The sequence below is a fragment of the Citrus sinensis genome, chromosome 5, assembly GCF_022201045.2.
Source record: "Citrus sinensis cultivar Valencia sweet orange chromosome 5, DVS_A1.0, whole genome shotgun sequence".
In the NCBI taxonomy this organism is placed as follows: Eukaryota; Viridiplantae; Streptophyta; class Magnoliopsida; order Sapindales; family Rutaceae; genus Citrus; species Citrus sinensis.
This window is the reverse complement of record NC_068560.1, coordinates 922,506-947,239: the sequence shown is the minus strand read 5'-3', so window position 1 is coordinate 947,239 and position 24,734 is coordinate 922,506. Positions and strand designations below refer to the sequence as shown.

Genomic DNA, 24,734 nt, shown 5'->3' with positions numbered 1-24,734 from the left:
ATAAAATATAATTACATATAATACAAACTCGTACTTGGATTATTTAGCACAATAGATTTTGTCAGTGAATATGTTACAATAATTGTATCACTTTATTAATTTATGATTATCTTGTGGCATGTATAAACTTTTATTCTATCATCCTAAGATGACTTTTGAACTAATCTTTTAGGTTTTAATCATTTATCTACGTTGTTATATTATTTAGAGATTATTAGATTGAATTATTTACTTCGATCTTTATTTCACAAATTATATGTTTAGAAAATGCTTAAAAATAAATGTTGATGCAGCGGAAGTTTAATGTTCAAAATATTCCGTTGATTCTAGAGAATACCGGAATAAAAGAACAACTAAATTCACGTTGATTCAAAAGAATACCGCGAACTTAGGGGTTAAGACTCGTTGATTCAGAATACCGAGAATTAACTATTCAAATACTCACAAAGAGATTTGAAAATTGAAATATTATTGAACTCAAAATTCTCTCCTTCAAAGGTTACAAGAGGGAGCTATTTATAGTAGTAGTAATTATCCTAATTCATGAAGGAAAAATAAAATCCTAAATTGAAAGGGAAACAAAATTCTAAATTAGAAAGGAATTTAAAAGTCTTAAACTTTAGTTAATAAGGAAACTAATCCTAGTATAATATGGATTCCTACTCTTCATCAAATGTCATACTTCAAAATTTTAAGGCTATAAGCTTTGGTCTTTATGAAGAAATTATGCTATTTTTTAATGTTTACATAAAAATATTGTTAAATTCTAAAATTTAAGACAACTATATTTATTATTTTTCTAAGTACTAATAAATATTATTTTCTAAATATATAATTTAAATTAATCACAAAAAAATTAATATAGTACAATGCAACACTAAATATAGTATAATTAAAAATTAATATAGTATATTGTAACACCAAAGTGAATATGTTACAAAGTAAATATAGTATAACACTAAAGTGAATATGTTACAAAGTGAATATGTTACAAAGTGAACATTAAAAGTTAATATGTCACAAAGTAAATAACACCAAAGTAAATATAGTATAACACTAAAGTGAATATGTTACAAACATTGTGTGGCATTGTCATAATATAGTAATAATACAATATAATATAATACAATACACCTATGTTAAAATAATACAATACAATATATTACAATATAATATACTAAACACACCCTTAACCTCTTGCCTTCAAGGTTAAACTCCTAAATAAAATTATTTAACTAACATGATAGTTATAGTCTGCGTTCAAATCACCTTATCATGCACACATTAATTTATAATTCACGCAAAACGAAGTAATGGTCCGAGTTTTATTGATATTTAGATTCGTCTGTGTCTTTTATATATATACATTTGAAAGGGTGTCTTATTATATTTAGATCCACGTGATAAGCCAAATCATGTTGCACATGTTCTATTAGTACATTTTTTTTTTCCAAGTATTGTCCGATGCCAACTTAATCTCCTCTCAACCAAAGTGATTGCACGTTCAAAATTCAAGCATCTTGCTGTAACACTAGATTTTGCTAGTTAAAGCAGTTAGCACCTCTCTTTCTATACATGCATGGGCCGGAATTATTAATAATTGAATGATAGATCATTTCTCTTCTTATATAGCCTCTCTAGTCTACATAATCATACACAATATAGGAATAATTTTCATATAATTATAAAAAATGCTGATCTCGATTTGAATAAGTTATAATTAAGAATAAATTTTATAATATAGTAAGTTATAATTTTTATATATCTTGCTTTAAGGACCTTACCTCTATATAGTAATAATTATTTGTATATTGTAAAAACTAAGGTTATGTTATATTTAAAGTTTTAAGATGGAATACAATATTTTTCTAAAGTTGTTTGGGACATTGATTAACTCTTTAGACTTTTAAAATTATTTTACATATTCCCAACACTATATAGATTTGTAGAGTTATTCTTTAGTAAGGACATATTTTAACAAAGTGAGGATGTCAATAAAATACTAAAAAATATATATTTTAATACATTAGAGACTGTGTTTTTTTATATGTTAGTATATTAAAATGTGTTTCTTTTGTCTATTAGCGGCATCCTTATTTTAACAAAATAACGATGCTCTTATTAGAGAATTATTATAAATTTGTCTACTAGTATTTTTAAACTAAGATTATCTCTATATATACATTGATAAAACATGCTTTATTTTATCAACGTATGACATATTTTACCTCTATATAACTTGTACTAAAAATAATTAAATCAAAATAATATTTTTTAAACTACGCCTCAATAATATTTTAACATTCTTATAATTATCGGAAGATTTTACTGTATATAAATTAAAATTTTCTTTTAAATATTCAAAAATAAATGCGGTTGTCTTATTACCGAATATTCAGATTACAGCATGATATAGATCTGATATGAAATCGAAAGAAAAGCTTTAGTGCATGATTAAATATTTACTGAAGTACTGAGCATTGTTGACTTTATTGCATAATGCAAGTAAAGAATGTCAAAGCCTTTGACAATGGGCTTTGCCGTAGCTTTTTACACGCTAAGTGGAAACTTTATTTGCCCCAAATCCAATGGTATTCCGAAACTGATGGGATCTCAAGTAATCATAATTTTCACCATGTACATAACAATACCTTTTAAAATTCTCAAGAAAATATTTCGTTTATGGGTAATAATTTACTTTTGGAAGCAATATATATATATATATATAATGGTATTTTTAGATAGAAAATTCACACGGTGTTAATGAAAAAATAATTCGCTTATGCAATTCTAAAATTTAAGTGGACTAGTGCTTATGTTTTAAGAATTTTAATTTCTTTTTAACTAAATATTAAGCGGACCACCAATAATTTTCGTATTAGAAACATTTCTTGTTAAATTTTGACTTTCAAAATTATTATCATACTATTGATTAATTCTTTTCCTCTTCAAACCAAAGAAGTAATCATTAATCTTTCATCTCAATTCATGGTTATATTTCCCCATCCATAGTTGTGAAATTTTTGTACTTTGGCTTCCATAGCCACACAATATGGTTTTCGAGAGAAACCCATACAAATTTTTTGATGGGTAAAACTCAAAAAGGGTATCAATCATGATCTTATATTAGATACGAATAAATCTATAAAAGAAACAATAATCTTTCTTGATGTGGACACATATATTGAAGGTCTTATATCAAATATATGTATTTAGATTCCATTTGAGGAAAAAAACCAATGGTGCTCAAACATCTATGGACCAAAACAAGCATATAAAGCTAGCTCTTACAGTCACCCTCACAAAGAAAGATGTGGTTCCAGAATGGTTGAGATATGGTACCAATTTGACTTGCGAGTCATTGCTATATGAAAATGAAAGTGAAAGTCTTTTTATGTTTGTCACTCACTTAGTTTGGCTATTAACATCACCTTTTCGTTAAGAAAAAATAGGAGCTTCATGTTCATTGCATCTTCCAATGTTCTCAATTATGGGGTCAGAGAAACTGAATCTCTATAATGAAAAAGAAAAGGAAAAGTTTATAATGGCACAAGTCACTCGATAGATACGCATTTGCTTAAAGCACCTTTCACTAAAAATGCTTTCGAGTATTTTGGAAGGCAAAAGAAAATTAAAAAAAAATCAAATATTCTTCAAATTTGATAAAAAATTTTGTTTAATTTAAATTCTTATTTTAATAATAAAAAGTCGTGAGCATCAGTGTGTAGGATCCAGATCAAAGTGATAGTCTCATTTCCTTTAGCCATGGTTCTTAAGAAATGTCCCGGTTTGACCCATTTCTCGAAAGAAGTTTTTACGCGATCCCTATGTAAAGATTTTTACACATTTTAGACTTTTAGTCGAAAGCTAAAATAAATTTAAAAACCATTTTCACATCTATCTATTTGATATGAGATGTAAAAAGAAACTTCCACAATAGAGGATTGAAATTATGATATTGTATGTACTACAAATAAAATCATTAAAGAAAATAACATTGACAGAAAAAGATTACACATAAAAATAAAATTTATTTTAATAATGTTGTTCTGTTTTGCACAACACTCTCTACCCTCTAATAAAAAATTTTAATTTTTTAAATTTTTTGTTTCTAACACCTCAGATTTTAGGATAATATACATATATTGGGGAATATAAACAAAGACTTAGGAAATCATCACTAATAAAAAATAATTCCAAAACTTAAAAAGTTTTTTTTAACGTATAGGAGGGATAGGTGCATTCACAATTTTGTATTGTGTTCATCATTCTCATAAAAGTAATGGCAAATGACTCAATTGATAAGGAATTCAGATGTCATCCAACACAGGGTCTTATTCGATGGCTCATTACTTGCCACGTATGCCTTCTTATGAACACAGAAAGTAGAAAAATTAGGTGTGTTTCAACAAATGATGCTCCACAATCACACTTTTAATCCGTATTAAAATTTAAGAACTCCTCAAATTAATACCAACGATGATCAGATGAAAGTGATTGCTCCCGTAACAATGAACCAATCACTCACATTAACACTTCTTTCAAATCTCACTCAATTGATAGTAAAAATTGGCACCAAAGTGATACAATGGCTTAAGTTTTGTAACCCTTGGCACTATGTTAGAACTCAAAATAGAATGGAAGAAGATTCTTATCTCAGCAACAAGAATCAATAAATTTGATAATTCTCTTGTTATCTCTGGGTTCTCCAATTCGGGTTTGGAGTAAACCACAATGACAAATCTTATTTTTCAAGCTACCCAACTACTTATTTTACAGCTTATTAAATAATAAAGCAAAACAACGGTTAACTCCTATTTTAACTCAACTACTGAAGCTACTAGTAAGATATAGAGATTTTCCAGCACAAGACCCGGTCCTTTATGCATCCAACACTTGACTAAGCCTTTTAGCCCCCACGTCATTAGTATTGCTCACATCCAGAAGTGTCAGATACTTTGGATTAGGCTTCCTAGCCCTAGTGGTTCTGCGAGGTTGAACACACCAGCATCTCGTTATTTCTTTTTCAAGAAGTACCATGTTGCAAGATAGATAAACACTTCAAGAAAGAACAAAACTAATTAAGAGAATCATATTGATACCTAAAATAAACGTCAAGTGTCTTTAAACAGACTCCTTATAATAGCATCAAGAAGAGTTGATTATATAATAAAGTATAACTAGTAATTTTGTTGAGTGGTTTACAAGCAGTTTTATTTCGTTGGTCCACCAATTTAAATTTTAGAGAAATATGAGTTAAAAATTAATTTGTATTTTACTAATCCTTCTACGTTTTTAATAAATATTAAAATTAGAAACAAAAAGTATAATTAATACAAGATAACTCCAACTAGGCTCGACTATTGGCCACATAATTTCATTCCCGAAAAAATATTGAGAGTGAGGAAATAAGATACCATGATGTGCCCCAGCTCACGTTTGTTTGGGCCTAAACATAACAAATCTTGGGTCCGATACTGAAACTATTGGACCCAAAAACCTTCTGGGAAGACCCAATAAATATGTAATTGGGCCCCAATCTGGAGGCCCATCTCAAAAAGTAATATAATATCTAATAAAAATTTTAGCTTTCCTTCGAAAAGGGTTTCGAGTTTCAACTCCGAGATATATATCACGCTTCAATTCTCTTCAATTTTGAGCTTGTTCTTTCGCTTTCTGTCTGTCTTGCTGTAATTCCATCTTCTTTAATTTTCGATTCACAAAGTTAATTGAGTTAATAAAAATGCAAGGAGGAGAAGAGCTGAGCATTGAAGAGCTCTTTTCAAATCTTTCTACTTATAAAGAGCAGCTTCAACAGGTGCTATATTGCTTGTGTTCTTATAGTTTTAGTTTCGTGGGTGAATTGAAATTTTTAATTTTGATTTTTTTTAAATTAATTTTGTAAATTCTGTAATGGGTATCTGAAAATTTGTGGATTGGGATTAGGTTTCTGGAGTTCTATAGAAACGGAACTGAATTAGGGTTTCTAATGATGATTATGGGGTTATGATTATTCATTAGTATTTTCTATTTGTTGAATTGTTTGTAAATGAATAGGTAGGTAGTTAAGTATGCTCTTTGTGATTCTTAAGTAATTTGATGGTGAATTATCAATTAAATTAATGGTCAATTGCACACTCAGAATACTTATTGTATTCTAGTTGGTTTAATTTTTTGGGGCTACTGTATTTCTTACCATCATAAGTTAAAAGTCGGCATTCTGGGATAGTGTGATTCTTATGATGTATCATTATCTTTTGCCTAAGTCACAAGCCAAATACCTGTGTATGCTAATGTTACTTTTTGTTGTCTACATATTTTTCTTGGTAATAACTTCTCTCCCATGATGTGGAATTAGGTCAGAGAGCTGTTGGTTCATGATCCTGGAAACTCTGAATATGCTGACATGGAAAAGGAGCTGTCTGAGGTGACTCTTATGATTGTTTCCTTTTACATTGTTCTCTCTTGTAAAATTATCTTTTTCGAATTATTTGCCTTCTCACATATTATGAGTATGTGGGATTCTTTCCCCGTGAATCTGTTGCTAATGCTCATAGTCAGGGTACTGCATTGGGAATAGGTGGTAATCATGTAGCAGTACAAATTCATGAAATCCCTTTAGATGTCTAGGTTATCTGTGTAGATCTTTCTATCATCTCTCTTCCCTCTCTCTTTTGAAGGATCGACATGTTGCTCAAAGAAGCAACAATTTAACTGCTAATGGCTTTCGTGGAGATTTATTTTCATTTAAGTGTTGAAAAGGTGAGGATGGTTTTTATGTTGAATGAAATAAAGTTCTTATTCTCCGGAAATGGGGACTTCACGCAGAATGAAAAAAGAATTGTTGGAGCTATATGTGAAAGTTTAGAGTCTCAACAAGGTGCACATCACTTCTATCTTGGTTCCTTTGCAGGTGGTGCTATGTGTGGTGATGACCAGTCTGCTTCTCTCTCACCTGATTTCAGATGTCACAATGAGATTCTAAGTTCGAATTTTGACAATGATATGCTCTTTACAATGCTAGTTTTGTGTCTTTTTCTTGTATCATATCTGTGCTAAAAGATTTAAGAATGCAGGTGATTGCCTTGACAGAGGAACTCCTTGCAACTGCAAAGCAAAATGCTATTTCTGTATCTGAAACTGGGACAAGTGCCAGTGCATCTCCTAATTTACTCCAGTCTAAGGAGAATAAAACAGTAAGTTAACATCCTTTGGATGTTATATTGTTTTGTTCTTTAGAAATATGCTTTATACTTTCATGGTAGCAAAATTCACGTTGACTGGTTTGGTAAATAATTTATTTATGAAATTTACCAAATGTATACCTTAATGGCTTAACTCTACCTGAGTTAACTTATACAGGCATATATTTTTGTTTTTCAATTACCTGGCTTTTATATATAATCGGCTTCTTGTGCATTATCATGTTGCTATGACAGCGAAATTTGTTCGCTCATGAGGGTTTCAGTATCTGAATTTTTAACGCTATTGCCAGTGCTACAGCTGAAAAAAAATTCTGTAGAACACTTTATTTATCTTTTATGATAAACATGAATGCATTTCAGCTACATATTGTACGAATGATGTCCCTTTTTACATGTAGGAATCAGGAAGCATATCTGATAATCAAGAGAAGCTTGCAGTGGGCACCAAAGTTCAAGCTGTATATAGTGAAGATGGGGAATGGTTTGTATAAAACGCTGAACTAATCTTACTTATGTTTTTGGATTCTTCATTTTCATTTGCTTTACCTTCTTTTCCCTTTTTTTGATTAGTTGAATGTCCAGGTATGATGCCACTATTGAGGCAATCACGCCGAATGGATACTATGTTACTTATGACAGTTGGGGAAATAAGGAAGAGGTAATTGTCTCTTTATTTTGGTTTGGTTATTTAATAAAAAGGAAAGGTGGTGTCGTTACATTTTATTGGCTGCAAATTCCAGGTGGACCCTGCCAACGTAAGGCCTGTCAATCTATTGGTGGAAGCTGAGAAGGTAGCTGAAGCTACTAAACTAGCTATCAAACGGAAGATTGAACAAGCTGCTGCATCTGACTTTCAGTCTAAAAGCTTGCCAGCAAAACTTCATATAAATCCCGATGATCCGGAGGATGTGGTAGGTGGTTTTCAGCAAAGCTTTATTATATATGTTTTCCGTCAATTTCCTGCTTTCTTATTCTGTAACATGCTCCCTAAATTATTAGATAAAATGGAGCCCATGGCTTTTGCCGTACCTTATGAAATCCCTCTTCTCACTTCGACGAATTTAACTGATGGTTTTCAATCTATGATTTCTCGTCCTTGAAGATGCTTTCTAACAGTTATATATTCGCAGAAAGCGGCAAAGCGTAAGAAGATACATGCTTTTAAGTCAAAGATGCGATTCGAGCAACTTGAAGTAACCCAAAATAAACGTCAAAATGCATGGCAGCAGTTCCAGACTACGAAAGGCAAGACTAAGAAGGTATGATGATAGATGTTTTTGTGTTTTCTGACTTTTCAACATATACTTACTGGTATTTCTTCTATATACACTCCCAGGTTGGTTTCTTCTCTGGGCGCAAACGAGAGAGCATCTTCAAGTCTCCCGATGATCCTTATGGTAAGGTTGGTGTAACGGGAAGCGGAAAGGGCTTGACAGATTTTCAGAAGAGAGAAAAGCACTTACATCTAAAGGGAGGTGGAATTGCCGATACTGATGATTAGACTCTCAAGTTCCCTTTTAATCTTTCATGTTTTTTGTATACTTGCCAGGGACTTGTCCTATTTACATAAAGTAAATGAGTTGCCTGTGCTAGGATTTATAACTCAAGTGAATGTTCAGATACTGACACTATTTGTCTTCCGTCTATAGAGAAGATTTAATTTTGTAGTATTTAGTAGTATTTTTTCTATGTTCGACTTGATGAACCTGTTTTTGGTCGGTTAGCCATTGTAACGAAATACAGAGTACCAGCTAAACATATGCGAGACAGGAATGATATTTCCATGTTTTCAATGTTGCATTCGTGGGTGGAGAAAATGAAATGAGATTATATTCTATGGTCCACCCGCAATTTCATTTTAATATATGGGAGACACGAATGATATTCCCCCTAAATGTTTGCACGGCAAGATCAAACGAAGGACTATAGAATACATTTCATTGATGCTCATCAAAATCTTTTACGTTAAAACGTTTGAAACTAGTCATTGGGTGAGTTTAAACCATTTCCCCAGACTGAGGACCTTTTCAGAAGGAAAATGAGAGCAAAGACGCAACAGAAACAGAATTCACCACCACATTACCGCATTGAATTGATATTATCTTCCAATCACATGTTACCATTTGTGCCATGAACTTAATTTTACAATGATTGGTTTCACCCACAGCAACTTATAATTGGACTGTCCTGCCCCATCAACATGATATGATTAATTTCCTGTGAGAGAACCAAATTAGATTCCATCACCTTATATAAGTTAAGCCAATGCAAACTAATTGGGTATCATCTGCCTCAAATGCCGTAAGACATCTGTTTTTCTATTCATGCAAAAATGCATGGTAAAAACTAGATTAAAATATCACAATGAAAAATCTGATCATGAAACGATGAGGGCAGTGGACTTGGCCCTATACAATTAACACAATCATCATGAGGTTCTTTTCTATAATAAGTTGCTGCTGCTGCTGCTGCTGCTTCAAGCAAAATTTTTAAAATTATCAAATGCCCTTTGTACATGTACATCAATCAAACAGGGACCACTTTCCCACTTGATTTCTCCCTAAGGGTCGTTCTCTGCAGGCCCCACAACAGGCAATATACTCCTCTTCATTCCTTGTCGGGAGAGTTTGATATGTTACGGTTCAATTGCAAGGACAAATCGACTCACTCATTCCGGATGGTATAAAACTTCTCCCATAGCATTGGTGATTTCGAAATTTCACTCATAAGGCTCTTGAATTTCATGCTGCAATCTCCTCCACTGCAAAACAAGTATACACAAGAAGCTTCATTGTAAGTAAACTGCTGTTGATCACTCCAGTAAACTAATCAACGAGCAATGATCGCGAGTAAGCTAAATGATAGCAGAAACGTGTGGCTTTATTCACAAAGCAAAAAAACATGCCTTATTTGATTCAAGGACGCAATTGCTCGCAGTGCACTGCGAATCATGTCTTCATTACGGTCTACTTCTTGCTTGACAGCATCTTGCTTTGGCTTAAAATTGATAGTCTTTTGGAGAGGGTCCACCAATGAGTCCAACACTGAAAGTAATAATAGTATACATGAGATTAAGAAAATCTGCAGCACATTCAAGTCTCAGAACCTTTGAATCAAATTCAGTCTTCAAGTTTAATCAGTTACATTACTAACCTGCTAATACAGCAGATGGACATTTATCTGCTAACTTTGAGAGGATAAGATGACAAGGCATTTTAACATCATAATGATCTGTAAGAGCAAGAGCAAAAGTCACATTAGCCAAGAGCTAACAGCCAAAGCATGTAGTGGAAAGTGGAAATCAATTAAAGACCAATGTTCTTCAAAATCTTCCAAAATTAGAAGTTAGAAGTAAAATGGAATCGTCTTTCAAACTCAAATGGTAACTTACATGCAAAAAGCTGACTTCTAACAAACATGTTAATGGAAATCTCAGGTTAAATCTAACTCGGAAAAGAAAAAATATAATTGCAATAGGCACTAAAACCCAGCAATCTGAATGTCTCCCCCCCCCCCCCCCCCCCCCAAAAAAAAAAAAAAACGATGCCTAAAAATAGAAGGGGTCAGTCCATCTTTAAAATATCATGTTAGCTATCTTACCCTCCAGGCCCGATTTGAGGTAAGGAACGATGAAAGATGAAGGGTTCACTTGATCAAGACAACTATCCAACAATGTGTCGACACATTCAAATGCGGCTTTCCTCAATTCAAGTCCGTCGTCCACGGTGTGCTTGAAAGGGCCAAGATCAACTGTTCTTATCAGTTCTTTCTGCAACAATCCAAGGTTATAGAATAAGAAATTGAGAATAATAGGGATTGCAAAATTAATTCAGATCAAGAAATCAAATAAGTTCTTTCGACGATCACAAGACCATTAGCAAATTTTATTAATGACAATTCCAACTCCATGTATTATGCTAAATTTATTTCCCAACCACTCATCAAGTGGCTATATTGCTATATAAGAGACAAGTTCAAGAGGATCCATCCTAACTGTACAATCTTCAGTTTAATTCTTAAGCTACCTTAACAATGGTTTGATCATAAAGAAGTGGCAGCAGCTCTGGAAGAAGACCCTTGATCAAATTAGGCTTATTGTGAGCAAATGTACTCAAAGCCAATACAGCTGCACGCCTGACATGCTGCACATCCACATCAAATAAGAAACCACAAGGTTTGATGCCTCAATTAATAGCCAATCAACAATCCATATAAGTTCACTAGCATATCAAAAAGATGAGTATTACCCTGTCTTGGTCTTTGATAAGCATAAGGAATGATGAGATTTCAGGGAATATAATCTCATCTATCTTCTCAGGCCGCTCAACTATAGAATATTTTATTGCTATAACAACTGTTGCTCTAGTAAATGCAGCTGAACTGGTTGTTCGCACCTGCAGGACAGTAACAAAACAGAGCAAAGGAATATGTTGCATAAAGTGTCAATGTTACAGTAATATTGAGTAAACAGCCACTTTTTTTTTTGACAGTCAGGTACCTTGAGTGCAGGAACTAGTTTTGCTGGTTCAATAAGTGCAATTTTACCCAAGCACTCAGCTACTACATTGCGGACACCCTCTTCCTCACTTTCGCAATGATTAAATAGTAGATTAAGTATCTTCTCAACACTAGAATCCTGGAACTCTGCTTTATCTACAGATTGCCTTACTATAACCTGTATGAAGAAAAATTTAGAAATTAAAGCATAGATACTGTTTTCAAAACAACATCCACTTCAGATATAGACTCCTAGCATATAGTTACCTCCTTCAGAGAATGAAGCAAGAGATATTGTTTCTTCTGCTGGTTATCGATCTGGTCCAAGATAAAGGGTAAAAACTTGGATAAATTACCAACGGCTATGTTCCCAAGAGCATAAGAAGCGGCAGACTTTATCTCTTCAAAAGGAGACTGGAAAGACTCGATAATAACATTTTCTATATGCTCATGCGAGCTCAGATCTTTCCTTCTCCCAATCTCCCCCAGACATAGCAAGGCAAGGTGCTGCTTGGCCTAAAAAGCAACATTAAATGCACTTATAGAGCACAGTAAATCAAAAGAATACTCCAAAAATAAGAGAATCATATTGTATGGGTATGTATGTAGTATATGCTCCTAAAATAGCAAATGCATCATTAAAATTAAAAGCGAAGTTTGCGAAAGCATTAATAATCCAATCTGTTATAAAACCCAAGTCTTAATTTTATAGCAAAATTCTATTCTCTTCAGCATTAATTTTTAGTGTTAAATCAATCCATACCATCCATGCACCGGGCAAAGTATAACAAACCGACAAAGGATACAAACCAAGGTAAAACCATGCCCCATCATCATCTTCCTTTCAGTCTCTGTCAGCTCAAATAGAACATCAATAAATCATAAAAGTCTGTTAATAGAAAATAGACATACAGAATTAGTGCTGCTGTCATCTTTAAGGATGTCGGTAAGCATCTTCACAGTGGATGAGCACTTCTGATCACCAGCAGCCAGGCAGAGAACAGCTACGCACTGGGCTATTGAGTACATAGCCTGTTTTGCAACACCACCCGACTGTGGAGATGGTTTAGCACTTGAAAGAAGAGAGTCCAGCAGAGTGTCAAAACTTGTATTTGCAGAATAAACTAAAGCAGCAAAAAAGCTCTGTAAAGCCTACAATATCAACCAAACAAAGATTAGAAACATTGAATCATTTGGGACAACAAAGAAAAAACTCCAGGAATATGCAAAGTACCACGAGTGCTTGACCCTGCAGCAATGAGCTTTTGATTAAAGCTAGAGCCTGAGGAAGAACTTTATTCCTAACAGCTAAACCAACATTAGGGCTTGACCTCTTATCAGCCATTAAGGTACAGCAAAGTTCCAAGGCAAGAGCAGTCATATGCAAGTCCGAGTCACTGATACACAGGCAAACCAAGAGAACTATGACTGAGAAACAATAAAATAGCACTTGTTCATTTCAAATATTTGGAAAATCCCAAAAGAAGAGAAAACCTTATCAGTGTTGAAAGTTCCACGATGATAACTTCATAAGCAGATGCACCAATTTTATCACCATAAGCTACAACTAGGGAATTCATTGTCCCCAACGTAGCCTGCCTCAGAGCTCGATTAGCCTATTACAACACCCCCCCCCCCCAAACACCCACAACAAAAAACGAAACCAAAAAAAAAAAGAAAGCAAAATAAGTAATCTCCAAAGGCAAATCATCAAATTCCATAGCAAATAAACAAGGCCCCATACCTTTCGCAGGAATGCAGTCAATTCGGCAATTACATGCTCTAAAACACATGTTAGATCTATATGGAGTGGGGAGGCAGCAATGACAGCAAATGCCTGTATTCACAAACTAAGGTCTGAGCAACCAGAAAATTACTAAATAAAACCATTTAAAAAACTTAATTTTCCAAAACTCTGAATTCAATAAAACTTTAGTAAGTCATCCATAATACTAAAGAAAACACAGTAAACACAATGTCCACCTTGCATCCACATAACAGATCCATTGAGGAACACTTTTAAGCATCCAGCCTACAAAGGTTCAGCAAAAATTTGACTCCATAGTAATCAAAATAGCAGCCTGCACCACAGTGTACTATTGAAAGCCTACACATTTTTACTCAAACCAATAATGCCTTAATCCCTACTAACTCTGAAGTGAGGCAAGTTGAACCATAGCCAATTCAAATACACCCTTAAAATATTGCAACAGAGCCCAGCAAATGGTGGGAAGGGTGGTAGGGGGTGGGAACTGGCTACAGATACAGCCACGCTGTCAACAGAGAAGTTGAGCCTTCACTCAAAATTGAAGATTTCCCAGTTGCGCACAATCTAATTCTCAAAAAACCATCATTTTTTTGGCGCTCACACAAAATTATCCTACATAGCAGGTGTGGGAAGCTATTATGATGTTAGAGAGGTTTGCATAAATACTTATACACTAAAAACAAAATAACACACCAGTGAAAGAAAGTGAAAACACACTGCTCTCACTTTCTTTTGTATTTATTTATCTTCCAGTGACAGCAAAAATTTCAAAAGCCACTAGTTCTTCACTCAATTTAAAATGAAGACAACAGAAAATCCTCAATTCATTTCAATTAAAATGCATGCTTTCATCATCTACGAGAGCAGGAAGGGAACGTCACGATGGCACAGAGTCATAATATTTCAAAGTCACTGTTTCACCATCTCATCAGAAGAACAGTACAAGACCACAGTACAATTCATATTGTTCTCATAAATTAATTTCAGAGACCAGGCTCGGTAATGGTTACAGAAAACTTTATAAGGCTTTAACAATCGAGGCCAACATATAAAAACAAAATAGGAGGTCGACATAGGAGAATTATGTGATCAATACACTCTTAACAGACGAACCTTGACAGCTGTGAGTCTAGTTATCTCATTTCCCATCCGGTCAACAAGTACAGGCAGGCATGCAGGTAATTCTGCTCCAAGGTTATCACCAAAGGTAGAAATGACAAGTCCCATACAAGAAATAGCACACTCTTTAACCTCCTGAAGAAGGAAATCACGAGATATCAGAGAAGCCTTGGTAAAAAAAAAAAAATAATAATAATAATAATTCAATAATTATACCCATTAAGATAAAAGAAACAGAAATATATTAAAAATGAAAGTAAGAGGACAAAGGAAATTCTTCTGACCTGATCTTGATCTTGATTTGTTAAGCGCGACATTATGGCATTATAAATTGGTTGAACATAAGGTTTGAAATCAAAACCAAGGCCCTGCAACACAAAATCCATTTAAATAATTTGATAATAGCCGAACAAGACCCTGAAGTGTAGAGAATGCTAAACATTCTCACCTCCACACTTGGGCGGAGAACACGGACAAGTTCCCCACACACTCTTAAAGCCTCAGCAGTGACTTTGTAATAACGCTCACCAACAGCAGCTAAAACAGGACTAGAAAGAGCCTGCAATAACATCAGGAATTTTGTCATACAAACCCCATGCCCACACACTTAAAACAGAATAAACTAGTAAAGGAAAATAACTGACACAACAAACAGAGAACTCAATGAAAAATGAGGACCAATAGACAATGGATTATCATAACTTTTGTCACATTACCAGTGAAGATGAAAACCTTAATATTAGTAGATACCAGAATTTAAATTCAGTTCTCATAGAAATCAGAGATTGAGTCCATGCACCAAATGACCAACTTTCTTTCACGGTTTCTTTCAGATAAAGAAGAACATTCGTCCTCACAAAAATTTCACATCATCAAGGAAAATTCCAACATTCCATGAATGTTTGGTTAAACAACAAATATGGTAGCTATCTTCCATAAATTGATTCAGTAATTGCAAAATTGCAACCCAAAAGTTGAAGTATCAATATCTCTCTTATTTTTTTCCTAATCAATCTGTGCACAAACATCGGCATTAATAAAACGTCAACATGTCAAAAAAACATGACAGCACTAGACCAAAGAAAGTTTTCAACTATCTCTTATTCTTCTGCAAAACAATACATTTCTGAAGGACTCCCATTCACAGAGGTGGAATGGGATGAAGTTTATGAGTGCAATGGGACTAACTTAACTGTCATGCATAGAAGTGAACCATATCAAGAAAGTCTTCTGCCTTTGACTACATAAGCATATAGCCATAGACAGATGGGCATAAGATAGGAGCAGAGGAAGTCATTTCAATAGAAATAAAATTATGCATATAGAAAAGAAAACTTGATACACAAAACAAATTAAAAAAACAAGTAAACAGCGATCTCACCTTGATGTAAGGGTGGAAAACAGGAGGTGAATGTGAAGACAACACCAATCGTGTAAAAGTAAGAGCTTCAATTTTCAAATTTGAAGTAGAAGATTTGTCCTGGATTAAGAAAAATAATGAGAGTAAGTCAAAACATCAGCATCAAAAAGAAATCTGCACAAGCCCATAACTCATTTCAACTAGAAACATTTTTGCTCACATTTAAGGACTTTTCAATCCCAGGAATGAGTGAACCAATGTGGTCTGCAAGACAATCTGGCAAGACAACCACAAGTTCTCTCAAAACAGAAAATGCACCAACCTGCTAACACGCAAGACACTTATTAGTGATAATGAACGCATGGCCAACAACCCATAATAGATATCATCAATTCTTACCTTTGTTTTAATTGATTTCTCCCTCAGCTGTCTATTTATAGATTTAACAATCTTTGACACTTCTTGCTTCAATAACCATCTTGGACTACATAATATTGGCAATTATATTTACACATCAATAGCATCAACATATAAATACTAAGCAGGAAACCACAACAATAATGAATGTAAAAACAAAAAAAAAATTGTATATGAATGGCTCAGCAAAAAGTAAATGCATTTTGGACCTCGAAGCTATATGAACCAGAAGATGTAATGCATCAGTTCATGAATTACCTAGTTTCTCCATCGCGCCGAACAATTTATAAGTTTATATTACTTAGTCAGGAATATTTATTAAGGTCCAAACTTTCAAACATTGACACAGTAATATATATTCAAAAATCATTACAGGCAATAAAATATTAGAGTTGAAATTTAGGTATTAAAATTCTTGGGGAAACCTCTTGCACACTGACATCAATTCTAAATCAGTTGGACAAAAAAACAACAGGCACAAAGTTTGGAAAGTAAAAGTATCCTTTTTGCTAAAACATGGTGAAAAGGTAAGATGTCAAACATTAAACAAATCTATATCAACGCATGAAATCTTAGGTTAAGTTTCCAAGGGAAAAGTAGGAGGATGAAGAACCTTCTCCTACAAAATCCTCCGAAATTATCCAATTCAACTGCTTTTTGAAAGAAAAGAAGAAATTGTAAATAAAGATTCCATTACATCGACTGATCAATTTATCTAACCAGCCTATAGTTGAAACCGAGATTAACTTAGGAAACACCAGTGCCATTTGAACTAACATAAAACGACAAATGTCATAAAAGTTCAACTGAGACTATCTAAGTAGCCGTGATCTCTAATGATATCACTACTACAACTCCCCAAGGTTTGCAATCAAAATCTAGAAGTTGAACAAAAACTGACCTGGCTATTCTAAAAAGTTCAGAGCAATGTTCAAGTAAATTTTTAAAAACTATCTACCAGAGCAATTACAAAAATGCTTGAGAAAAATACAGAAAAATGGAAGTAAAAGGAACATGCTTATAAAATACATCCCATCTCTTGAGCAACATGACTAGATTCCATCCCTATGCTTCTCATTCTTCCAATTGGAGAGTAAGCATAAATGAATCTAGAACTAAACTAAACAAGTTTAAAAAGAAGTAAAATCAAAGAGGTAACTTCAAGTAACTTGGCAATTCAAGGATCAAAGGAACTCACTTCAATTCATTATTGTCAATCTGCCCTTTTGTTACATTACCCGTTTGACGCACCAGCTCAATAAATGTATTGAAAACATCCATCTGCAGGAGTAGAATGTTGGATAACAATACCACAGTAATATAATAAGTTTAGAAAATAAAGGTTACCAAGCGTACCTTCACGTTTTCTTCCCTTTCTTTGAACCTATCAATTAACTTAGGACATGCCTACAAAATAAGAGCACGCCATCTTCAATAAGCTGTCTACTTAAAAAGAATGGCAAAGCATAAATCCATATTTCTGACAGCAATTTACATTGTAACTGTAGGAACACAATTATGAGAAAAATAAATAAATAAACAATCGCATACGATTTCATGATTCTAAAAGTAACATCCAACATTCGAAGCCATGGCCTACATAATGAAAGAAATGTCCTTTTTACAGGAATAAGTATCATCAGTCCAATTTTTAGTTTATTTGGTTTTAGACTTAGAAGTTTTCTGGTAATTTCCTATTTTCCCAGGGTTCATCAACCTTCTTTGGTTTTCTGTTGTGGTAATAATCTTTAATTTTATCTTTTAGCAGTTCAATTTCTATAGCTCATGGTCTAGAGCCTAGTATCATTAGGAAAAAAGTCAAATCTCAATCTGAACCTTGACAGTTTTCATGTAATTGTTCTCATTCTAATTCTTCTTCCATCAACCTCGATTTGTCTTTCCTCTTTCCTCTCTTTCTCTATTTAATCTCACAAAACCCTTCACCTTCAAATAATTGCAAACAGTTCATCAAACACAAGACCCAACAAATCAAATTCCAATATTCAACAAATTTCCTATTTCGTGTGTAACATCTACTGCACTAAAACAGCACAGACTTAGCATAATCAACTATTCCAACCACAAAACTATATTCTATTGCTGGCATCATTACCCCAACTAACAACATATTTTTCTCTAGTAATCCCATCAATCGAAACACAAAACAGACCCCAAAAATACAACTTTTAGTTGGCCAGTACATACCAGCAATCAGCCATCAAATTATACTATATCCGTTCTTTGTAAGCCCTCCTCCCATGATACTAGACCCTAAACTCAAAAAATTCTAGAAGCCCCTAGACAAAGAAACATCCAAGACACTGCCAGCAGACTAATGTCAGTTCTTGCCTTTAGAGTACCCAGCTACGATCCTTTTCGTAAAGAATAAAACAGCAATAAATTCAAATTCAAATCTCAACAACAAATCAAACTTTTTATTGAGGCTACCACAGCAAAATAATGAAAAAGAAATTAATCAATGCATAAGAAATTCATTGTTTTAATCCAAATAAATATATTCCAAAATAATATCACAGATATACCTCCTCATATAACTTTGACAACATCTCAGGACGAGAGACAATTAAAGCTGCCAAGCATTTAGCTGCTGCTCTTCGAACTTTCCAACTGGCATCTTCATCATCTGTATATTCATTTGCACTCTCGCTACACAGCAATAATGGATGCAGATAAGCAACAAATCTATCATGCAGATATTAATAGTAAACAATGAGTGTCATACTCTTCTTCCTCCTCCTCATAAGCCTCATCATCACTATCTTCCTCCATATTATCAGTAAAATTTGGGTCATAACTCAGGTATTCCAGCGTAAGATGAAGAATTTCATCACAGTAGGAAGAAATATCTCTAGGGCACCTTAGCAGAAAACTTTCTAATGCCTGCATTCAAAATTTGATAGATTGAAAGACATAAATAAACAATATAGCCTCAAAAAAGAAAGGTATGCAGTTCATACATGTATGGAATTTCCATGTGATCATGCACTACCTCATGAAGCAAACATATAGATGTGTTATAACCATGCAGCAACCGGAGGTGTCACTCACCATAAGGTGAGCAACGTTGCCCTCAGGAGCATCCATGTGTGTGTGTGTGTGTGTGCGCGGGCGGGGGGGTTGTGAGGGGAATGTACCTGCAAGCTGTATTCACGAAGCTCCTCGTCATTCTCTGATGCACTTGTGCAATAATCAATAAGCACCGGTACTGTGTCTCCAAGATGGGGTCCAAATCGATATCCAACAGCACGGCTTAAGAAACAACAGCATAATAATTAAAGAAACTTTCAATTTACAAGGAAGAAAAACATTAAAACAAAACATCAGCAATAATATATTCATAATTGATAATGAACATACTATAAGAAGCCAGATGAAATATGCATGCAAACAAGTATATTAACACTCATTCAAAAATTGCATGTGTAATCTTTCCACATTTAACCATTAACATTCCAACATACAGTTATACATTTTACCTTTTTTCTTCATGGAATTTCACCCACTTCCCCCAAGATATGAACATGGAAAATGCAAATATAGGAACCACATAGAAGAAACTTATAATAATATTACCTTAAGGCACCAACCATTTGAATGTTTGTACGAATCATTTCAGGTTTTGCCCCCTTACTTCTCAAGTTACGAACAACTTCAATGGTTGCTTTTGCCAGCAAATCATCTGACAAGCTTGATGCAAGAGATGCTGAAAACAGAGAAGTTGTTCAAGTCAGATATCTCTGTTACTGGATTGATACATCATTCAAAATGGCTTCAATGATAACCTAGAGATGAAACCAGCTGCAGATAGATTATTCATCTTACCAATGCACGAAACTGATTTCTTTCTGACACTGGCTTGATTGGCACTCAATTGAGGCAACAGTGCACTTAACAGCCGCTCATGATCATTTGACATTAAATTTCCAAACTTATGAAGGACATCGCATAAAATATCAAGGCATTCACATCTAATCTCTGTGTTCATGTCCTATAGGAAGAGAGGTGGGAAAGGCATTAAGAACACCAAACAGCTAAGTGAAAACCAATCACAAGATGTGATAAACAGCGAAAAAAATATACACATAATGTCAAGCAGTAACTAGACCAACTAATTTAAAGTTTCCAAATTGCCTCAACATATTTTCCAGCAAATCTAAGGATATTGTTACCTAAATTTCAGTTTTCTTTCCAAGAACCTCATTTTTCTGTGCACACAAAGTTCACTCCTACAGCAATCTTTGAACAACCAGTGTTCTCCAAACTCGAACCAAGATTGAGAATTTTTGACTGAGTGAACTTGTAACCATAATTTTGGTCCTAATTATCAAATAAATTCTGTCGTATACAGTCCACAGATAAATTTAGGGATTTAAGATGCAAGCAAACAACAGGATAATTAGGATAACATAGCCCCTTTGCAGCATATAATGCACGGAAACAGCACGGAAACAAGGGAACTTACAAAATTGAATATCTAAAATCCACAGCTAAGTGATTGAGCAACCAAGCCATGTACGCATCCACTTTCTAAAACTATGTACAAAAATAAGTTGAGTATATAGGACTTCTCTTTTTCACTTGAAACTTCCAAACCTAGGACATAAACCGTCTGTAAACATGCCTTGACATTTTCCAAATAAGAACATAATGTCATATCCAAATTTTACCAAAACTTCTCAAGCGGCCAGAAAGATAGTCCAGTCTATTTTAGCAACTCACCTTTAGAGTAATTCCTTTTGTCAACTGTGGAGTTAGCGAAGTATGAATAGATTGAGCAAGAGATGAAGTGGTGACTTCAGCAATAATAGTCTTCAATGCTATGCTAGCAATGTCACGATGCTGATCTTTCCCATTTAGGAGCTTAATGCATAATTTATCAGTCATCTCCACAACACGTGGCTCACTCACCTTTTTCACCAATGGAGCAAGACTGCAATACCACATTAAGACATGACATAAAAATAGACAACACAAGGGATAACAGCTTTATCAGGGTAGCAACTCTTTTTCCTCTTCTTTCTCCTTTATTTTTTTCCACTTGGACATAGCAAAACAAAACAACCACTAAAGTGCTGTAAGTAAACAACATTTGAGGTTCTCATGCCAAATTTTTTTTTTTTTTTCCTTTTCCCCTGAAAGGCCTTAGAATGCATTAAAGTGACACAAATGAATCAAACAAAGTAAAAAAACACCAAATATAACTTCCAAAAGTAGTATACCATTTGACAGCCAATCCAGAAACATCCCCAGCAACATCATCAAGCTGCTGTACAACTATATTAGATAGCTTAACCTCGAGATCTGCATCAGCCTTGAAGCTTTCCTTGTTCAATTCATTCAGCAAATCAGATGTTGCCATGTATCTAAAATCTTTATCTTTACCAGTAATCTGTAAACAAGGCAAGGATCACAAAATTACAAGACACAAAACATATCCACACCAAAACACAGATTAATTATATCAATCATTATATTAGACCAAATCAACAACAGTTAAATAACAAACATTACCTTTTCAAGAATAGCAGCCATCTGTAAATTTGCCATATCTGCTTTAGCTTTCAACTATGCTATGCACAATGTTGTAATCACACAATGCTCTCTTATTTTACAACCTACGCAACACAAAAACAAAGGATAATATTATTAATTAATTATCAATCAATCGCACACACAGATAAATAACAAACCCGAAGAAATTCATATAAATAATATGAGCTAACGAAACAAAGGATCAACGTTAGATACTGTATATTAAGAAAGGAAAATATATCTATATAAATTTTTTTAAAATAAATACCAAATTCCAAATATAAATTTAAATAAAATAAAAAAATATTCGACTGAGGTGTGCGAATCTTGTCACATTATAATATTGCAGACGCAAGTGTATAGAAATTGAAAAAAAATCAAAAAAAAATAATTGAGGAGAGTAAACCCTAGGAACTGCGAATGAAGTGTCCGTCCGTACAATGAAATCGATACTGCGTGTGATTTCGAAACGACGGCGAATTCGATAATTACAGAGAGATACAGAATCGAATAGAAAGAGACGCTATCAGAGAGAAGGTTGTGGGGATTTTTGTGTTTGTTCCTCCCGCTCATTACTCACTCTCCCTATATCTCCTTCTCACTGTTGCTTCTTTACAAGCTGAATTGAAAGTGGCATTTCGGATTTGTTGATTCCTTTCTTATTCTTCTTCCTTTTGCACCCTTTTGAAGTAATAACATTTGAGTCCCTTTATATTTGATAAATTATATATGTACTTAAATTTTCAGGACATTTTGTGTAGGGATATAGTTTAGATTTTCTTTGTAAAGGATATGAGTTTGCGATTGAATCCGAAAACGTCCATGTATTAACTATTAATTTCACATTATTTTTATTACAAATTTAATTATACATGACCAAAAAAAAAAAAAAGAATACCAATAGAAGTCATTGGTTGCTAAAGAAAGATTATTATTACCAGTTGTTATGTCATTCAGGAAAGATACAAATTTGTAGGGGTATTTGCGGATCGAATTTTACGGATTGGACATCAATCCATATCCGATCTACGATTTTGTGGATTAGAAATTTTTAATCCAATCGAATCCACAAACTGATGAAATTCAATCAAAATTCAATACATACGTCTACGGATCGGATGTGGGTTTGACTCAATCCATATCTAATCGACTGTTTTACATATTGGTTTGCAGGATAAAAATTTTTAATCATGTCCTATCCACGAAATAACTAAAGTAAAAATTAATATAAAAATAATTTTACTACCGATCAAATTCAAAATTAAATAAGATGTAAATAAATTAATTATTTAAATAAAGTTAGAAAATACATTAAAATTTCAAAATATAACAAATAAAAAAACTCATTTATTTAGATCATTACATGAAAATTAACTGCTTAGGAAGTTATATTTTCTTATTTAATTATTTTTATTTTATGTTATTATGGGATAAGATAAAATATGCTGTTAATGTAACTATATTTTAACTTATTTATTAGTAAGTATAATGTCATTTTTACAAGTTTAATTTTTATTAAATAATTTTTTTTGCGGATTCACATATTTTTGCTGATTTGTAGAAGTAAATCTATATCCAATCCATCAACTACATATTTTTAAAATTTTAATCCAATCCAATCTACCAATTCATGGATCAGATTTTCATGGATCAGATTATTATGGATCAAACAGATGAAGTGGATTGAATTGGATTATGAGCACCCTTGCAATTTTGATATATTGTCATAATTAACACACTTAACATTGAAATTTATTCCACAAAGCACATATCCCCTTAATTATTGTTGAATGATGAAGACATTTGATGACCTAAAAAATACTAGATATGAAGCACAACCAATTATTATTAACCAACACTCTGTTAAAGTTTTGGGTAATAATCTGTCCACTATCTTTGCGGTTAGACCAAGTATAGAGCAGACTCATAAAAAAAAGGCCAAACAAATCTATATTTAACAAGCATTGGTGGAGGTGAGTATTATCATGACTTCTCTCACTTGCACCTCCTCATGAAATCTAGAAGAATTCAAAATCCACATAAAAATTTTGATTAACTACTACACTACTCATTCTCTTCGAATCAACCCAAAAAATCTTCTTACTAATCATGTTTAATTGACGATTTGATTGATCTTATATTGTTAAAATTTTAAGAAATGTGGCGATGACTATTTTTTGGATAATGCATACAATAAAAAAAAAAAAATCATTCATCATTTAATGATGATTTCATTATTTGATATTGGACCAACTTTGTACATAATAGGCTCAAATACATGTTTAACTTATGTTATATTCATTTTCTTATTTTGTATTAAAATTGTTAATATTTAAAATTTATGTGTTAAATTTATAGTAAATTCAGGTATTTGGTGGATATTCATATAAACTGCGCTTTTATAATTGTTTTACCAAACATAAACGGAAAATTAATTGGTTGTTTTAATAATCTAAAGTTACCAATCATATCATCAACTTGTTTTTGAAGTTGATTATTTCAAAATTTAGGACGAAATTGCACATTTGGTTCCTATTTGTAATTTTGTTAAATATGAGAACCTACATGTTAATTAACACCTTTCCTTGTTTTGTTACATATACATACCATATCAGTGCGGGTGTGGGACCGTATCGAAACTGAAACCCTATTTGTTTCTATCTGACACGTAGCATTACCTTTGAGTACGAGTGTTGATATGAAATGATACCATATTTTGAACGTGTAAGGACGATGATGACCCTGCCTTTTGTAATTGTCTTTCCATGGGTTCGAAAATAAATTCTAAAATTTTGAAGGATTCGTTTTTTGTATC

The 24,734-nt window shown here is 33.3% G+C and overlaps 2 protein-coding genes across 4 annotated transcripts; one reads left to right on the top strand and one right to left on the bottom strand.

Moving 5' to 3' along the window:
• The first annotated feature begins 5,594 nt into the window (after nt 1–5,594).
• Nucleotides 5,595–8,875, top strand: LOC102621258 (uncharacterized). The gene is made up of 8 exons (XM_006470767.4): nt 5,595–5,818; nt 6,359–6,427; nt 7,077–7,196; nt 7,604–7,686; nt 7,788–7,863; nt 7,946–8,116; nt 8,336–8,464; nt 8,542–8,875. Exons 1-8 carry the CDS (start codon nt 5,744–5,746, stop codon nt 8,704–8,706), a joined length of 888 nt encoding a protein of 295 aa, XP_006470830.1. The 5' UTR covers nt 5,595–5,743; the 3' UTR covers nt 8,707–8,875.
• A 536-nt stretch (nt 8,876–9,411) lies between these two features.
• Nucleotides 9,412–22,564, bottom strand: LOC102622126 (cullin-associated NEDD8-dissociated protein 1). Of its 3 annotated transcripts, none has more exons than XM_025095780.2 (29): nt 22,326–22,564; nt 21,899–22,002; nt 21,607–21,776; nt 21,107–21,317; nt 20,210–20,375; nt 19,961–20,090; nt 19,522–19,636; nt 19,110–19,267; nt 18,910–19,033; nt 17,723–17,773; nt 17,565–17,647; nt 16,349–16,433; nt 16,170–16,271; nt 15,971–16,069; nt 15,038–15,148; nt 14,874–14,957; nt 14,584–14,724; nt 13,447–13,539; nt 13,197–13,318; nt 12,937–13,099; nt 12,615–12,854; nt 11,970–12,209; nt 11,704–11,880; nt 11,453–11,599; nt 11,231–11,347; nt 10,806–10,974; nt 10,359–10,436; nt 10,111–10,249; nt 9,412–9,966 (listed from the first exon to the last, which is right to left on the bottom strand). In XM_025095780.2, exons 2-29 carry the CDS (start codon nt 21,932–21,934, stop codon nt 9,870–9,872), a joined length of 3,648 nt encoding a protein of 1,215 aa, XP_024951548.1. In that variant the 5' UTR covers nt 21,935–22,002; nt 22,326–22,564; the 3' UTR covers nt 9,412–9,869. The 3 variants fall into 3 exon arrangements, with proteins under 3 accessions (XP_024951548.1, XP_006470834.1, XP_006470835.1); XM_006470771.4 differs by having other exon boundaries at nt 11,970–12,218; nt 22,326–22,563; XM_006470772.4 differs by having other exon boundaries at nt 11,970–12,218; nt 22,359–22,563.
• Between the last annotated feature and the right edge of the window lie 2,170 nt (nt 22,565–24,734).

What these genes read in the sequence shown, in the direction of transcription:
- LOC102621258 (XM_006470767.4), top strand. Translation starts at nt 5,744, where the DNA reads ATGCAAGGAGGAGAAGAGCTGAGCATTGAAGAGCTCTTTTCAAATCTT. An exon ending in AGTCTAAGGAGAATAAAACA is followed by an intron (nt 7,197 to 7,603) that starts GTAAGTTAACAT and finishes TTTTACATGTAG; the next exon opens with GAATCAGGAAGCATATCTGA. An exon ending in CGAAAGGCAAGACTAAGAAG is followed by an intron (nt 8,465 to 8,541) that starts GTATGATGATAG and finishes ATACACTCCCAG; the next exon opens with GTTGGTTTCTTCTCTGGGCG.
- LOC102622126 (XM_006470771.4), bottom strand. Translation starts at nt 21,934, where the DNA reads ATGGCAAATTTACAGATGGCTGCTATTCTTGAAAAG. An exon ending in GAAATCAGTTTCGTGCATTG is followed by an intron (nt 20,091 to 20,209) that starts GTAAGATGAATA and finishes CTCTGTTTTCAG; the next exon opens with CATCTCTTGCATCAAGCTTG. An exon ending in TGTCAAAGTTATATGAGGAG is followed by an intron (nt 17,774 to 18,909) that starts GTATATCTGTGA and finishes CTTATTTTGTAG; the next exon opens with GCATGTCCTAAGTTAATTGA.